This window comes from Solanum verrucosum, unplaced genomic scaffold (assembly GCF_900185275.1).
Source record: "Solanum verrucosum unplaced genomic scaffold, falcon-dt-bn FXZP01000230.1, whole genome shotgun sequence".
In the NCBI taxonomy this organism is placed as follows: Eukaryota; Viridiplantae; Streptophyta; class Magnoliopsida; order Solanales; family Solanaceae; genus Solanum; species Solanum verrucosum.
This window is the reverse complement of record NW_026019954.1, coordinates 1,380,338-1,398,121: the sequence shown is the minus strand read 5'-3', so window position 1 is coordinate 1,398,121 and position 17,784 is coordinate 1,380,338. Positions and strand designations below refer to the sequence as shown.

Genomic DNA, 17,784 nt, shown 5'->3' with positions numbered 1-17,784 from the left:
GGACTCTGGTTCATATCTTTGGTCCCTTATTTTGTAAATGGGTCGTTTGGTAGAGTGTATTAGCAAAAATAATGAATATACTAGCTCTGTGTATAGTAATATATTATCTGGTACTTTATGTTATGTATAACCAATGTTCTAGTGTGTATTACTATTATCATGGATTTTTAGGTAATAGTAATGTAAATGGACTTAATGCATGCATTAGTATGGTTAAAGACCCAATTACACCTTGAAATTCTTTTAACATCTTTTCCATCATAATTGTGTAGGATATTTTTGTAAATAAATATTTGTTAATCAGATTTTATTTTTTTTGTTCAATTTTACTTGTCCAGTATTTTAAAAATGAACTTTTCACTTTTAATACATCAAGAAAAAATAATTAATTGTTTCCCCTATTTATCTTCAACATTAATTACTTATCCTACAAATCAATTTTACCTAAATTACCCATCAATAATATAAATATTATGGTAAAATATTCATATTAATCATCAAATTAACTTACGTTGCTTCATGAGAATTCTTTTATATATATATATATTTAAGAACTTGAAAATTGACTTTTCAGAAAAAAGTTTTTAAATAGATGTGTCTGTTTAATTATTATTTTTTAAAAATATATTAAAAAATTAACACAAACAATATTACTCCACCTATGAATGCATGGTTGAAAATGAAATTCGAATTTTTTTCTAAAACAATGCATAAGGAAGAAAAAGCAGCAAATAGTATAATTTCTCCAAATGTAGTTTGAGGAGGTTAAAATATAGGTAAATTTTATCATTATCTTGGAATAGAAAATTATTTTAAATAGACAGTCAGCTGAAAAATAATCTAAAGCAGTACAAATAAAAAGTTAGCGGAAATAGAGTCAATCATTAAAAACAAAAACACAACAACAAGTTGTGAATATATTCATGTGTTTTTGTCTTGTTTAAAAATGACTCTAAATACTTTCATTATCGAGATTAGAAATTCTTAGTTACTTGATTTATGAGGAAACGTGTCTCACATGATTGATACTATTTTATTAAAGTTAATCATGTAATTGAGATTATAATTTCGATCATTATTTTAAAGGTTGAAGATAAAAATAATATATCTATTCACACTATTTACGGAAAAGTCTTTTTGAAAATATCTTTTACGAATAGATACAAAATTTTGAAAAAATTTAATAGATCACTTTATTAAGTATTTAAACTTTTACTTCATTAGTGAAAAATTAGATTTTCTCCCTTTTCATTTTCTCTTCCTCTACCCCTTTTTTTTTTTTAAGAAACCCTTTTTTTTTTTAAGAAAAAAAAGACAATATCCAATTCAGGATAAGTAAAAGGAATTCAAAACACAATAATTTAAAAAAGATCCTTTATTTACTTAAAAATGGCTTTGTGAAGGAACCCACTAATAACAAAAGAGTGAAGCACTCTAACTTCCAAGAACGTTGCTTTCTTTTTACTATTTTAATCTTATTTATATTCTAAGATATAATCTATAATAATTTAATATGTACTTCACATATGTGCCATCTCTTTCAAATTGAGTTGTTTATTCATTTTTGAAGATGTATCATTTTACAATTAAGGTTAGAATATAAAAATAATAAGTAATTAATTTTGTCATGAATTTTTGAAATGATAAATAGTTTCAAAGAATTATTTTTAAAAATCACGTTACATCATTTGAGATGAAGGAAATATATCTACAAGGACATTGACTTTGAGAGAAATTTTGAAAACACTTTGGATTTGACGCAAATTATTAGTTTCATTTTCGAATTATTGAAAATCTTATTAAAAATCTCAATTTTTTATTGAAAGTTTCTTGCTACTATAAGAATTTGAGATCACTTACTACGTCATATGATGGATCGAACTTTAGAGTGTATCTGAGTTTAGTTAGTCAAGTAATTTTAATAGGGAAAATTACGTATATAATCAAACATATACTAGTTAATTGCTTAACATAGCTATAGTTTGCCTTAATTACAATTTGCGACCTACTTTTAGCTATAATTACGCGTCTCAGCTTTTTAGTTTTGTATAATTCGAAATTTGTATAACTTTTCTATAATGTAATTTTTGTATAATATAATTTGTATAACTGTTTACACTTCAGGTGTTTATAATTGTATAAATTCGTTATTTCTAGTTTATATAAAAATAACTGAATTATACAAATATACTCGTGAATTATACAAATCTGTGAATTATACAAACCCACAAATTATACAAATAAGGTAGCTTAAACTATAATTATAGTCTATAAATATACAAACTATAGTTATGGAGCATAAGTAAATTTATTATAGTAATTATTTGCTAAAATTTCCTTTTTTTAATATTATCAATAATTTTAAAACGAAACTAATAACTTTCACCATATTCAGAAATGTTACTCTCTGTTTTTGACTTTTTGATAAAAAGTAGTGGCAACAGAAAAATTATTTAAGTAATATATAATAAAGAAGTTTGATGAGAACAAGAACATTACTCACAATTATGGGGTCGAATTCTGCATCAGCGACAGCAGGAAAACCCATTAGATGCCAAGGTTTTCTCTTTCTTGTTTTTTTTCTTCGTATTAATTACATACGAATCACGCTTGAATATCATGTTAATGGTCTGTTCTTGAAATAAACAGCTGCAGTGTGCAGAAAAGCAGGGGAACCTCTGATTATTGAAGAAATTGAGGTTGCTCCTCCTACTTCTTGGGAGGTTCGGATTAAGATTCTTTGTACTTCCCTATGCCATAGTGATGTTACTTTTTGGAAATTATCAGCTGTAAGTTTATCAATAATACTTTAAATTAATCTCTATGTTCTTCATAATTTACTGCTAAATTGTAATTAATTTCCCCAGGGACCAGTTTCAGCTTTCCCCAGAATTCTTGGTCATGAAGCAGCTGGGTAATTAGCTTAATTTCTTTATCAAAAATTGCTAATTTTGCTTCTATATATAGTTTCTTTTTTAATTAAATTAGAAATATGATTATGCATATTGTTGAGTAAAATGCTTAATTCCTCTCGTCTCCATTATATTCATACTCTGAACATCTCGTACCCTTATGATTTTCAGTTCATAACCTCATTAGAAATGGTAAGGTAAGCTAAAGTTTAGCCCTCGTTGCTTGTACTTATTCGTATGCAGGATTTTTATTTTATTATTAGTGAAAAACACCGCTAGACAGACTGTCTAATGGTATAAATTCACCCATATGAGTTAAATTTCTTCTTCTTCTTTTTTGTTTAGTGTGGTGGAGAGTGTAGGAGAAAATGTGGAGGAAGTGAAAGAAGGGGACATCGTAATACCAGTATTTCAAAGAAACTGTGGAGAATGTAGAGATTGCAAGTGTCCAAAGGGAAATATTTGTTCAAAATTCCCTGAGGATTTTTACTGTGGAATGCCAAGAGATGGAAGCAGCAGGTTCAAGGACAAAAATGGAGAAAAATTGTACCATACATTATGTGTTTCCAGCTTTACTGAGTATACTGTTGTGGATGTCACACATGTGGTGAAGATGAATCCTGATTTTCCTATTGATAAAGCTTCTTTACTTTCTTGTGGGGTTTCTACAGGTTTGTTTCAATCCATTTCCTTCTAAACAAATATGTTTTTTTAATACTACATATTTGCAAAGTGTGGCCTTTTGATCAATGAAAAGGTCAATCACTTTTTTGTGTATCATAACATATATATAAAAGTGTTGCCCTTAATTAATGAGTTAAACAAAAAGCGTGCATCATCTTAAAGCAAGAGTTATCCATATTTTATGTTGAGTTGTGATTTTAATCAAATATCACACTTAATTTTTTAATAGTTTAGACTATACTTTTCAGGCGCTTATTTTTTTCTATTTTTGTAGGACTGGGAGCTGCATGGAGAGTTGCAGATATTGAAGAAGGTTCCACCGTAGCAATATTTGGACTAGGAGCCGTGGGACTAGCGGTAATTCCATTTATGTGTTGACAATAAAGTTCAACAAATAATTATGCTTTTTCTACATGAATTTTATTTCACTAGGGAAAAAAATTAACTACAGCTAATTTTTATCGCCAAACAATATACTAATATTATTTAACAGTAAGTTTGTAATTAATGATTAAAAATTACTACGACATATTAGCAACGAATAGCTAATTGTTATTTTTGGTGTAGTGGTTTGTTTTTAAGTATATTGTAAGTAAAATTTGAAATTTTTATACTAACTTACTCATGAGGTTGTGTTTCCATAGTAGTAATACAAACGCACCTCTCAGTCATTTTCAATTTAGTTATTAATATACTTTAATTAACGATCATCACATTGTATAGACGATCTCTTTTACAAAATGATTAATCACGTTTTACTACTTTTGGCCCTCTCTTTTTTCTGTCCCCTCTCTCTTTCAAAGACAGATATTAACGCATTATATGTTTGTATTTTTTTTTTCAAATAAGGAATGATTTATATTATATGAGATTACTCAATAAAACAAAGTGAATCCTCTCCTTTTCAAATTTGAGGTCCCATCTAGATGATTTGAGTCAAGAAGGAATCAAATTGGGGTCCATAAGGATAAAATCTTGTAAATCAGGTCTGCTATTTAACTTGCTTTAATTAATTGACTATTCATCGCATATATTAATAGATCCAATAAAATGTCTTTATTTGTTGGATTTGTGTTATATCCAACAAATAAAGAAACATGTAGGTTGTAGCCTATGAAAGTTGTAATTTGATCACCTTATTATAACATTTTGAAGTTAGTAAATTATTCTTGTACGTAATAAACAATTTAACAGGTCGTACAAGGAGCTAAGTTACGTGGAGCTGCAAAAATAATAGGTGTCGATTTAAATCCAGAAAAATTTGAAATTGGTACGTATTATTATTTGCTTAATCATTCTTACAAAAAACTAAAATAAAAATAAAATATTAGTAATTGTTATTGAAAAATGAATTTCAATTTTCAAATGTATGATGACTAGGGAAGAAGTTTGGACTAACAGATTTTATTAACCCTACAACATGTGGTGAGAAATCGACTAGCCAGGTTTGTTTAACTTTTTTGTTTTTTCATTCTTTAATTTCTGCTAGAAAAAAAGAATAATTACCAATTAATTTGAGTTATTAAATTATTAATTAAGTTTAGTGATAACAGATAATAAAAGAGATGAGTGATGGTGGAGCTGACTACTGCTTTGAATGTATTGGATTGGCCTCCTTAATGCAAGAGGCTTTTACTAGTTCTCGCAAGGTTTACTTCCCTTCTTATAATTAATCTTTTTAAGGGTTTGATCGATTTTAATAGTTTTGATTTAAATTAAATTTTGTCTTTGTCTTTGTCTTAAAAATCTATTAAATATTTATGGATTATTAATTTATAATTCAGTAAATTAAAGATTAAAATTCAAAATTCATAAACTTTAAATCATAACTCTGATTCTAAATGTCCTAATTTGAAACAAGTTGATTCATGATATATAAATTAAATCCCCACTAGTCTTATTGTTTTCATCAAGCTTATTTTAAATTTCAATGTTATACAAATATAAATAAAATATTTGTAATTATATTATAATTTGTGCAATTTTCAAAGTTATAATATACAAATTTTGAACATGAACTTTTATACTCTCTATCCTAAAAATAGTGTGATGACCTTTTGAATTCAAAACAAAAATATATTTTTTTCATCTTCATTTTTTTAATAGTGTGCATCACAAAAGATATATATTACTATATCAAACAAGTATAATTTAACAAACTACACATTATATTTATTGATTCCTTTGTTATAAATAGATGTGATTTTTATTAAGATGACACTTATTTTGAGACGAAAGATCGAATTATATATATCTCCTAAACATTCATGTTGATATATAATGGTAGGGTACTGGAAAGACTGTAATTATTGGAATAGAGATGCACGGCACACCGTTAAGCATTAACCCTTATGAATTGGCGGCCGGAAAAACTATCACAGGATCCATGTTTGGTGGTGTCAAAGCTAAAGTTGACATTCCCTTATTTGCTAATCAATATTTGAATAATGTAAGTTTTCTTGTTATTTTATTACACATTTTCAATACAAATAATTCTAAATTTAGTTTATCGTTGTGAATATTATATACTAAAAAGGTCTAACGAACCTAGCTACCACATAAATAATTCCAAAAGGTTCATTGTACTTTTGGTAGTTCGATTATTAATAAACTCTGATTTAATTAATCCTTGTCATGACATTTAATTGATTAACAATATCTAACCTTTTTCAATTAATTGAATGTGCATTTTATCTGTTTGCCGTTTGTGAATATTCACATAAATTTATTTTAATTACCAATGTTTTATATATGTTATGATGGTATTGTAGTCGTCATGTATCATAAGGATCAAAATTTAGAATTTACTAACGAGGGACCAAAAGTATTATTATTCCTATGCCAAATTAATTTATAAGTAGTTGATGCTTTGTTTTTGGGAATATTGGGCAGGAGTTGAACTTGGAGGGATATATAACACATGAAGTTAACTTTGAAGATATTAACAAAGCATTTGACTTACTTGAAGCTGGCAAAACGCTGCGTTGTATCATTTGGATGGGAAAATAATCCTGTTATTTTAATAACCTTTCTATCTTGTTTGTGCTTTGGGATATTTATTAAATTGATGTTTGTTCTACTTATTGCTATTATTTAATTTACTAAAAAGGAGTTAAATACTTTTGTATCTATCTCGTTTCGTTTCAGAGATTTGAATCTGGAAAAAAAGTATCTTTAATTTAATTCTAGTTCTATGAATGAGAGTTATGCTTGTTTGGATGGTTGTTACCTTTTTCTAGTATATTTACTAAGTTCAACAACAATGTATACTTTTCTTTTTTAAAAATATATAAATAAATTAGGATAGATGAGGGAAAATGAAAGAGGGGATTATAGGTGGAATTGAATTCTCACTAATAAAATTAAATTCAGATAGTCAATCAACTGATTTATTGCGATTCTCAACAATAATATACTTGGGGATAGTTTGATATGAGGAATAAACAATAATAATTCAGAGATAAATGAATGATTATTTTATCATGTGCGTGATTAAAGATATTAATTAATCTCAAATTATTTATCTCACTATTTATACTATAATATATATAATATATAATGAGGTATCATAACTTATTAAATACCTTCATTTATTTCATAATCATACCAAACAACTTCCTAATTCGTATTTTATAAAGCTTTTCACTTTTTCTTTCTTTTAAAATATGAAATTCACTTAACATATTAGGTGTACTTTATTTTATTATGGCCAATCACATGAACCTCCCCTACGCCTCACACGCAGATGTTGAATTTTCTATATTTTCTACAAAGATTCTAAATCTTTTATAAAATATAAAATTCCCACGATCAAACCTCATACTTATTTCTTTTAGTTGCCTATAGTACTTTTGAATATGTAAATTTAAATTATAAAATATTGTGTTGAACTTATTCGATTGAACTTTAAAAATTAGTTAAATGACTTTCGAGAAATGAAGTAACAAATGATTTAAAATACCAAATTGTCTTATTTATTGAAGAAGTTGAATTAGAGAAAATCACAAAAAAGTCATGGGCTCAAATTTTGCATCACAAACAGCAGGAAAACCCATAAGATGCAAAGGTTTTCTCTTTCTCAACATTAATTACATCCAATTTGGTACCTAATTAATCTGTAATTATTATATTGTCTAATTGTATGTTTCTTTAATTAAACAGCTGCAGTATGCAGAAAAGCAGGGGAACCTCTGATCATTGAAGAAATTGAGGTTGCTCCTCCCAGTTCTTGGGAGGTTAGGATTAAGATTCTTTGCACATCCCTCTGTCAGTCTGATCTTAGTTTCTGGAAATTATCAACTGTAAGTCCACTTTGGAAAAAGCAAATTATTTTTAATTAGACTAATTAATCTCTATGTTCTTCATAATTTATTGTTAATTAACTTCCTCAGGGACCAGCTTCTGCTTTCCCTAGAATTCTTGGTCATGAAGCAGCTGGGTAATTTACTTTCTCTATCAACAAATGACTCCAAGCTTCCAATTATAGTCAATCAATCACATCGTCGTTCGTTTGGATATTTTTTATTTCGTATAATATTTATATTATTGTAAAGAATATATGATATAATCAACCTAAATCTACTTAAACAATCTAAAGGTTTGGCTGGTCTGAAAGTAATCCGATAGAAAAGCGAATAGAAAAGATAGCCTATGAAAACTAATTAACCCCATATTGGATGAGTGTCAGTTGACTTTGATTAGACCAAACCGCCCAAGAGAGGAACGTGCCTTGTGTTAAAGAACGACAAAAGGTCTCACATTGATAGTTAATGAGATGAGTGAACTCCTTGTAAGGCTTAAACAATCTTCATTCCTTTGAGTTAGCTTTTGAGGTGTGAGTTAAACCCAAAATTTAATTTAACATGGTATCAGAGCAAGGCCCATCTCACCTATGTTGGGGGCCCCAAAATTAAAATTGCCCACGCACCAGATGCTAAGCATTGGGCGTGAGGTGGGGTGTTAAAAAATGACAAAAAGTCTCATATGATAGTTAATGAGATGGGTGGACTCCTTATAAGGCTTGGACAACCCTCCTCCCTTTGAGCTAGCTTTTGGGGTGTGAGTTAGGCTCAAAACCTAATTTAGCACCTTGTTTAACGATTTTCTAATAGTTGATGCATATGAGATTAATTTATTTATTTTCTATGGTTCAGTGTGGTGGAAAGTGTAGGGGAAAATGTAGAGGAAGTGAAAACAGGGGACATAGTGGTGCCAGTATTTAAAAGGAACTGTGGAGAATGCAGAGATTGCAAGTCCCAAAAAGGGAATGGTTGTTCTAAATTTTCAGTTGAATATCCATGTGGGATGCCAAGGGATGGAAGCAGCAGATTCAAAGATAAAAATGGAGAAAATTTGCATCATACACTCAGGGTATCCAGCTTCTCTGAGTATACTGTTGTGGATGTCACACATGTAGTGAAGATGAGCCCTGATCTTCCCATTGATAAAGCTTCTTTACTTTCATGTGGAGTTTCTACGGGTTCGTTTTATTGTTTAGATTTCTTAAAAATGTTTGTTTGACGTGTGTGTCAAATCCTTCTAAAGTAGGTAACTTTGGAAGATCTTATACAAATACAATAACATTTTTAAAGAATCGAAGTAACATAAGGTTCATTAAGGGAAAAACTCTTACTACTAGTAACATTTTTTTTAAAGTGCTCGAATCCAAGATTTTCATACATTTTGTCATATCCATGAGTTATTTTTTCTCAGTTGTATCTATATGTTATTGGTTTTTATCCAAAGATTCTAGGAAATCAACTTTCTACATGTCATGTTTAAAATCATAAGATAAAAGGATATTTTGGTACATTCTACACATCTTTAGGGTAAGATCACATGATTCAGAAGTCTTCTTTACTTTCTTAAACTGTGTATCAAGTCAAAAAATAAACAAATTGAAACGATAGAGTACCTCTATTCACTAACGTGAGTTTCAAATGTATTATGTCGTCATAATTTTAAATTGAAAAAACCGCGATTTCATAAATAAAAATCATCCTTCATAATTTGTTATTAGCAGGACTGGGAGCGGCATGGAAGGTTGCAGAAGTTGAAGAAGGTTCAACTGTGGCAATATTTGGTCTTGGAGCTGTGGGACTAGCGGTAACTATATTAGAATAGTTTAATAGACATCTCTACTTGTTCGATTTCACATCTCGAGACATACAAAATTTCAACCAGACACTTTAACTCAATTAATACCACATGTTATAATGTGTAACAGGTTGCGGAAGGAGCAAGGTTACGTGGAGCTTCAAAAATTATAGGTGTTGATTTAAATCCAGAAAAATTTGAAATTGGTACGTATTATATTACTTGCTTAATCATATATACTTCATATATCCCACATATAAAACTAAAATAAGAAAATAAAAGAAGAGATTGTTAATTGTTATTGAAAGGGATTTCAAATGTATGTATTATAATGATCAGGGAAGAAGTTTGGAGTAACAGATTTTATTAACCCTACAACTTGTGGTGAGAAATCCACTAGCCAGGTTTGTTTAATTATATATTTATATATTCAATAAGTAATTGATTTACGAATTAATTTGTATTATTCAATAATTAATTGATTAATTGTGACAGGTAATAAAAGAGATGACTGATGATGGAGCTGACTATTGCTTTGAGTGTATTGGATTGACCTCCTTAATGCAAGATGCTTTTACTAGTTCTCGCAAGGTTTAATTTTCTTCAAACTTTCGGCTTCACAAAAATTATTTGTCGATTCAAATTATCTCTCGTGTTTTCTAAAATAGTTATCTAAAATTATTTATCATTTTAAAAGTTTGAACAAAAGTCATCATTGATCTTTTTCTCATTTTACCCTTAGTGATAGTTTTTGAAGACTACAAACACATCAATTAAGAGAAGATGACACAGATAGTGTAAATATCAAATAAAGAGAAATTTATCTTTAGACATAAATAAGGCTAATAAAGTCGAAACTCTTCTTAATTACGTAATATTTTATGTGATTTACTTACCTACATATAAATTGATATTTGAGAACACACACAAAAAAAAATTCAAAATTTGAGCGAAAAGTGTTTAGTAAGAACACTTTATCATGTATTCAGGTGAGAATATACCGTATTTCAAGCATTTAAATGAAATATGTACACAATATTGTAGGATACTGGAAAAACTATATTACTTGGAATTGAGATGCATGGTACACCATTAAGCATTAGCCCTCTTGAGCTGGTGGCGGCTGGAAAAACTATCACAGGATCCATGTTTGGTGGTGTCAAAGCTAAAGTTGACATTCCCATCTTTGCTAATCAATATTTGAATAATGTAAGTTTCCTTAATTATGATTGGGCTGGGAGGCCCGAAGTAGACAATCAACATTGGATGTCACTTATGGAACTTGTTTTTTATACTTTACAATGGAAGTTATTTTCTTGATTTTTAAGAAACTTATTTTCTTAGAAAAGATATTTTCTAAAATATTCTAACTAATAAAATTAACATGGAAAATTGAAAAATATTAGTATAAGGTAATATTTTATTCCATACTAGATACGCCCTATGACATGTGATGCTTTTGTTTTTTTGGTATGTTGGGCAGGAATTGAACTTGGATGGATTCATAACGCATGAAGTAAGCTTTGAGGATATTAACAAAGCATTTGACTTACTTGAAACAAGGAAATCACTGCGTTGTATAATTTGGATGGACAAATGATACATGTCATCCTCTATTATATATATAAACTCTTTATTTACTGCAAGGGAAAATTAATAATGTATTCATGGGATATTTTACTGTCCAATTACTGAATATTTGTACAAAAACTCATTTTCTGATTTATGAAGATTCATTACTTATACACTAGTCATACATTCCTTAACAAATGTTACAAATCCTCGGACTAATTAGAAGTTTTTATTTTTCAACATTATAGAGAATTAAACTCTATAGGAATTGAGCTTCAATGAAATTGTTGATATGATTAAAGGTTTGTCCCATGGAGTAAGTGATAGTCAAAAGTTCAATGGGTAAATTTCCTAATTTCTTGAACGAGGGAACAATAGACCTAGTTTTAAATAGAGTTGGATTGAATGATTTACAACAAAATGTCTCATTTTTAAGTCACCATTTGAATTGTATTTTTTTTATTTTAAAAAGTTGTGTAAATATAGTGTTTGAAAAATAACCTTTTTAGACAACATTAGACTAGAAAATTCTATAATATTTGCTCATATATTATTCAGTTTTACAGTAACAATATCAAGAGACTATTGGTCAATTTTTGCATTAATTTACTTTTTTCATAATTGTTTTTAATTTTCAAATAAATTTTAAAAAATTCATAAGTTACTAGCGCGAGAGAGAAAAGGTCATCTACTAAACAGATTTCAGACGAGACAAATTAGGCTGATTTGCTGTGCCCACTCATTGGGTCATACAGCCCAATAACGACAGAGACTTCAAGGCCCATGGGCTTCACCTCGAGATGTGAGCCTTTTCAAACGGCAGATCAGATGCTTCCCCATTTTCTCTCGCCATCGCTCCCATAGACTCAATACTGACGAACTGAACATTCTACCAGAAAACCTACATTAGCTATTGTCTTGGTCTAAGTTTAGCCCATCGGCCGCCGTCGCAGCTGAGTTCAGCCATGGCCGCAGTCGAAACCTCAAATGTTGCATCCTTATCTGAGGTAAATAGCAACTACTACTCCAATTTTCATCTTTCGATTTGGTTTGCGTTTTCTTATTATAATTGATTATCTTTGTTCGTAATTTGTTTTTTGAAATACTTGTGATGTATTTGTATTCATTATGATGTTTTGAATCTGGCAAAAAGAGGATCGCACGAGCTCGATCTTCAATTTGGCTTTAGTTTTGTGAATGAGAATTTATTTATTTATTATTGAATAAAGGCGTCAGTTTTGGAGAAAGAAAATAGGAGAAATATAAGGAAGATGTTATTCTCCAGTATTGTGATTTTACTAGGAGTAGTTCTGATTTATAAGAATTTCATTATGTTGAGAATTGCTTGAGTCGTTTCTTATCTGTTAATGAGATTTTGATTTACACGAGCAGTTGATGGAACTTGAAAGGTGTAAGGAGTTAAAGATCTGTGTGTAACCAATTTGTTTGAGCATATTGTAAGTTAAATTTCCATAATAAAGTTGTGTTTACTTTTGCTTTGAATTTCTTCACCAAAGGATAATTTTGATCAGAAGTGATTGAATTACTATTGAAGTCAAATCCTGAAGTAAAGCATTAGTGAATACATAGGATTGTGCTTAAACTAAGTAATGAACAACCTTATCAGCTCCTGCTTCCTGCTGCGGGGCGTCTAGCTTGCTCTGGTTGGGTTAAGAGGTACACATTGCTTGGTAATATGTATCCTCTACTGCCAGGATGTTGGACCTTAAAAAGGACAACAAGGAGAACTGAAGCATACTAGAGAAGAGTCCTACTAACAAAAAGCAAAAGGACCCATCTTTATCCACATGTTTTCTCTCTTTTCCATCTTTTAATTTAGATTCATAAAATGTGATCCTTCTCGCATGGTTCCCTTAATGGCTCACCCTACAAAGTGCACACCTTTTTGAAATTGCTTGCCCCTCGCGTCATTGTTTTGTTGGAGCAGCTCTTAGCATTGATCCTCAGGTAGAGAAATGTGTTCTAACATCTTTTTTTCACCTAGTTGGGAGCTTGTATTTCTTTAACTCTTCCATATTGACATGAGGATTTAATGCTATAATCACGTCGTTGACTTTCTTATCTAAAAATTTCAGGGCATTATACTAGTCTTTGGATTACTATTTTGCATTGAGTTTTTCTTTGCCTTTGATAGAGTTTTTTTCCTACAAATGACAAATTTTACCCTATTCATGGATTTGCAGCAATACTTACTGAAAGACCACGAAGAGAAATCCCCCATGACTGAAAAACCGGTGGAAGAAACTGAGGTTAAGACCCCTTCAGCTGCTCCAGCTGAAGAAGTTATTTCCAAAACTGAGGAGACTCCAGTGGTTGAGAGCATCAAAATTGCCCCTGCACCTGAGGAAAGCAGTGAAGCTGTAACTGAATCAGCTGAAGCCTCTCCTCCTGTGGAGGCTTCCAGTGAGGAAAGCAGTGAAAGTACTGAAGATGAGACCTCAGGAGATCAGGAGTCTGCTGTTGAAACCCCTGAGATTAAGGTTAGATTTAGTTAACCATCAATCTTGACTCCATCTTACTAGCCAATAGCATATGCATTGACTGTCTTCTGTTGTTTATATTATGATTGGCAATCAGCTTGAGACAGCACCTGCTGACTTCCGCTTTCCTACTACAAATCAGACGAGGCACTGCTTTACAAGATATGTTGAGTATCATCGGTCAGTATTCACAGCTATTTACAATCTATTCCTCTTTTCTGTTTCTTTCTGTGTATTATTTTAATCAAATAAGAAAATCTCACTTACGTATCACTGGTTTGTCTTTCAGGTGCACAGCTGCAAAGGGTGAAGGTGCACCTGAGTGTGACAAGTTTGCCAAGTACTACCGATCCCTTTGCCCTGGTGAATGGGTATGTTTGTTTTAAAGTTTTAGACCATATTTATATGCTTTTGCTAGTATGCTAAGTAATCTTGATTTCCATGTTTTACTAAGCTTTTGGCAAACGTGGGATATATTACATTGTGGACATCCACTAATGAGACGGAATTCATGTTTAGTATTGGATGGATAGATTCAAGAATAATATGGGTTTGAGCCTATGAATTTAAAATTGATAGAAATTATTATCACTGGGGTCGTTTGGCTAATGAACAAGTAATATTGGAATTGTAATGCAGAGGATCATATGATTTTTTAGTGCAAAATACATTACTTTTTAATGCTCGCTTCATCGTATTAAAATTAGATATATGGTGTATAAGTAGAAAGTGTGTTTAGTTTTAAACTGAATAAAATTGTTTACAGTCATATCCTTGGCCTTCTTAATAGTTTGTGTAGCAAATGGATAATGTTACAAGATCCAGTCAGATATACTTACCTAACATGAGTACAAATTTAAATTTCAAAATTAAAAAGAAAATTAGGAAAAGGATTGACATCAGTGTAAGCTGAAGTTCTGTAAATTAACGGCAGAGCCACTACAACATGTGAAAGCGAAGTAATACTCCTAGTTAATAGGAGGGCATGGTAAAGTTGATTGATGCTAGGTTGGTAGCGAGGGAGGGAGTTGACAAAATAAAGAAAAACACGAGAGACAATTGACTTATGCTAAAATTGAGCAAAAGAGATGTCTATCGTGAATTAGAGACAACAAAACAAGTGAATCTGGGGAATAAAGGAGAGCATGATTGACACTTGTTACAGACTGTTGGCAAAATCCAAATTGGGAGGGGGTCGAAAGGAAGGAGGAAGCAGTTATAGACCTGCTCACATTATCTCTGTATAGAGGAAGATGGATACTCTTCTATCTTTGTTATCAAAGGGAGCCAAGCTGTGCCAATATCTGGGTTCATGATTGGAGATTATTTCATATAGCATGAAATGGGAACCTACATCCATTGGCATTTGAGTTTACTCTTACAATCTTTTTGTTTAAACTGTAGGAAAAGACTAGGACTTGTGGATTTGAAATCCCTATGGCCATCCAAAGAGGCCCAATATGTCATCCTAGTTAAAAATGTTAGGAGGCAATCAGGTAATATGCCAGCAAAATGACATCCTAACCACAGCCACACAATATTACTTGAAAAAGACGTTTTTGTCTCGATCAAATATACATTCTGGAAGCTAGTGGTGAAGAGTGGGGATTACATGATGTTAGCAGTGGTTTCTGGTGTTTATTATTGCTGGGGCATTGTTGTCAGCAATTGATAGTCATGAAATTACTAGTAGAACTTGATCTGTCTTGGTTGCTAGTTCGTTTAATGGTTCAACTGCTCAGGGGTAGCAGAGTAGTGAAACAGTATATGATTGTTCCGATCTAGACACACAATGAAGCAGTATTTGGTTGGTTGTTTCCACAACTTTTTCACAAAGGAATCATCTACTACATAATGATAATCCCCTCTTCTGTATACCATCTTGTGGTAAACAAGCACCTTTAGTTGTCACATGTAAGTGAAGTTAGCAATTTGTGTATCCTCCGGGGTAGTGATTGTATTGTGATGGACATGGCTGAAATGTGCTTGAAAAGCTTACAGCTATGATCTTAAGTACAAATCAAATCAGAGCCAGGATCAAATGTTTGAGTGTGGACTAGTAAGGACTAGCCAAAAGAAAAACCAGCTGTGTGTATGTGTGTTTTCCAGGAGACCAAATCAGTCCTTAAGACTGTTTTAATGGTTAGCATGTGATATCTTCGTAACTCATTAACTTTCTGGTGGTGATTCTTTTTTTATTACATGACGTTAACACTTTCATGTTGTCAGCTTCATGTGCTCTTCGTTGCTTTTGAATATGACTGCAGGTTGACAGATGGAATGAGCAGAGAGAGAATGGAACCTTCCCTGGACCATTATAAATTGCAGTACCCAAATTGTTCTCGTCCTTGCTGCATCTGAATTCTCAAATGAATGGGGGCTCCATTTTTGTTACTAATAAAATTTGGCGTTCTTATTGGATCTAGCTCAAGCCTTCAATGAGTTTGCCGTTACAACAAAGTTATTTTGGATCATCACTTGAGTTATCCTCTTCCTAAATACAATTTTATGCATCGAATTTGTGTAGCTTATCAGTGATGAATCATCTAGTGGAATGCTGTTGACATTTTTATAAATGATGTGAACTGATCATTACACAAATAAATGCTTATTTCCCTCCTATTTAGCTCCTTCCAAGGGGCATCTGCAGCCACCTAGCTCATACCAAATATTTGCTCATCGGGTTTATAGTCATTGTCTTCCTGGTTATACGAATAAGTCTATTGTTTCAATGTTTAACCAACGAATGAAACCTGCATTTCTGAACGTGAAGTATGCTCGATTCAGTGTTAAGCTTTTTTACAATTACTTCAGTTATCACCATTAGTACATGCACTCAGTGCTGCTCCCTCGTGATTTTAGAGAACTCTTGAGAATCATTGCGTAAGTACCCTCAACATGATTAGACTCGTGTCTTTCCTTGACGTTTGAGTAGGAGTAGAGAGGATAACAGTACCTCACCAAACGATGTAAACTTACAATAGTTAATTGATTATTGGGTGAGAATGCATGTTAATGAGTCATGTTAAGTATTAAAAGTTTGTGCAAATACATATCATGCATATATCAACTTGGTATAAACACTGAGTATGAGTAAGTTTTACTTGGGATAATTCCCTCGGCAAATAACTGATTGCCCCTGAGCTTTGCCTCTATGGGCAGCAATCTTGGTTTATGCAACACATTAGTCCGCCAAGTCTTCAAGCATTTCGGAATTAGCAAGAACCAGAAAATTCTTAGTGGGTAAACAAAATGATCAAGAATTACCAGGATAGTATCACCAGAGGAACACGTAACTAGCAGAAAAACATGATGAAATTGGGGATACGGTGTGATGATACAGGTTAAAGTAAATGTCATAATTAGACTGAACACACACAGAATAGACAACCAAATTGGTGTGCAAACAGAAGGAACTCAAGATACCAGAACGGCAGGACTTAATGAAGGCATTACATTTCTGAATTCAAAACTAATTAGAATCAGGGACAGCAATTGAAGCAAGAAGGTGCAGGTAGAAGTTTCTCACAAAGATAGTTGCCACTCATTATTTTCAAATTTACTGACGAAGAGGGAGAGAGATGACCATCATCTCTTTCCAGATATATGATCATAGCTTCATTCATTCGTTGAACCTTGAGAATCACCATTAGCATTGAGGTCTATGAATACAAGCTCAATGTCATTTGCGTTTAGAGTTAAACCCTGCCACATCCTTAATTTTACATCAATCTTCATAAAGGGCACCAAGTATTCTTGAATGGAGCCCTGAAGTGCTCTGTGAGTTCAATCTGTTGAACGTGGACCCTCCGTTATAGAACAGAAAGAGAGTGGTATAGAGATCCACTAAGTATGCTCATACTAGAGGACATTGTGGGTTAAATCTATAAAATCCAAGAGATCTTCTAAAAGCCAACTCAAACATAGTCTCCCATAACAGCCTGAATAAGATCTTGCTAAGTTCCACTCCAGAGGTAATTCCTTACCTCTGAGTCGAAGCTACTCTGCACTATTTTTTG

General features: G+C 31.6%; 3 protein-coding genes across 4 annotated transcripts; all 3 read left to right on the top strand.

Annotated features, from left to right (window-relative positions):
• Positions 1-2,502: 2,502 nt before the first annotated feature.
• Positions 2,503-6,628, top strand: LOC125814249 (alcohol dehydrogenase-like 1). 2 transcript variants are annotated; one of them, XM_049493711.1, is made up of 10 exons: positions 2,503-2,559; positions 2,650-2,789; positions 2,868-2,914; positions 3,258-3,583; positions 3,871-3,953; positions 4,791-4,866; positions 4,977-5,041; positions 5,150-5,245; positions 5,884-6,045; positions 6,489-6,628. In XM_049493711.1, the coding sequence occupies exons 1-10, from the start codon at positions 2,508-2,510 to the stop codon at positions 6,603-6,605; spliced, it is 1,164 nt and encodes a 387-aa protein (XP_049349668.1). In that variant the 5' UTR covers positions 2,503-2,507; the 3' UTR covers positions 6,606-6,628. The 2 variants fall into 2 exon arrangements, with proteins under 2 accessions (XP_049349668.1, XP_049349669.1); XM_049493712.1 differs by lacking the exon at positions 5,150-5,245.
• A 926-nt stretch (positions 6,629-7,554) lies between these two features.
• LOC125814250 (alcohol dehydrogenase-like 1) lies at positions 7,555-11,292 on the top strand. Its single transcript, XM_049493713.1, has 10 exons — positions 7,555-7,662; positions 7,758-7,897; positions 7,988-8,034; positions 8,750-9,075; positions 9,619-9,701; positions 9,823-9,898; positions 10,032-10,096; positions 10,188-10,283; positions 10,737-10,901; positions 11,176-11,292. The coding sequence occupies exons 1-10, from the start codon at positions 7,611-7,613 to the stop codon at positions 11,290-11,292; spliced, it is 1,167 nt and encodes a 388-aa protein (XP_049349670.1). The 5' UTR covers positions 7,555-7,610.
• Positions 11,293-12,031: 739 nt separating this feature from the next.
• Positions 12,032-16,320, top strand: LOC125814239 (cytochrome c oxidase subunit 6b-1-like). Its single transcript, XM_049493698.1, has 5 exons — positions 12,032-12,271; positions 13,469-13,765; positions 13,863-13,945; positions 14,055-14,136; positions 16,033-16,320. The coding sequence occupies exons 1-5, from the start codon at positions 12,230-12,232 to the stop codon at positions 16,084-16,086; spliced, it is 558 nt and encodes a 185-aa protein (XP_049349655.1). The 5' UTR covers positions 12,032-12,229; the 3' UTR covers positions 16,087-16,320.
• The last annotated feature ends 1,464 nt before the right edge of the window (positions 16,321-17,784 follow it).

Bases quoted from the DNA above. Each gene is read 5' to 3' on its own strand.
- LOC125814239 (XM_049493698.1), top strand. From the start codon at position 12,230: ATGGCCGCAGTCGAAACCTCAAATGTTGCATCCTTATCTGAG. The intron at 13,766-13,862 runs GTTAGATTTAGT...ATTGGCAATCAG, and splicing joins TTGAAACCCCTGAGATTAAG to CTTGAGACAGCACCTGCTGA. The intron at 13,946-14,054 runs GTCAGTATTCAC...TTTGTCTTTCAG, and splicing joins AGATATGTTGAGTATCATCG to GTGCACAGCTGCAAAGGGTG.
- LOC125814250 (XM_049493713.1), top strand. From the start codon at position 7,611: ATGGGCTCAAATTTTGCATCACAAACAGCAGGAAAACCCATAAGATGC. The intron at 7,663-7,757 runs GTTTTCTCTTTC...TTAATTAAACAG, and splicing joins AAAACCCATAAGATGCAAAG to CTGCAGTATGCAGAAAAGCA. The intron at 9,076-9,618 runs GTTCGTTTTATT...TGTTATTAGCAG, and splicing joins TTCATGTGGAGTTTCTACGG to GACTGGGAGCGGCATGGAAG.
- LOC125814249 (XM_049493711.1), top strand. From the start codon at position 2,508: ATGGGGTCGAATTCTGCATCAGCGACAGCAGGAAAACCCATTAGATGC. The intron at 2,790-2,867 runs GTAAGTTTATCA...TAATTTCCCCAG, and splicing joins CTTTTTGGAAATTATCAGCT to GGACCAGTTTCAGCTTTCCC. The intron at 2,915-3,257 runs GTAATTAGCTTA...TTTTTTGTTTAG, and splicing joins CTTGGTCATGAAGCAGCTGG to TGTGGTGGAGAGTGTAGGAG.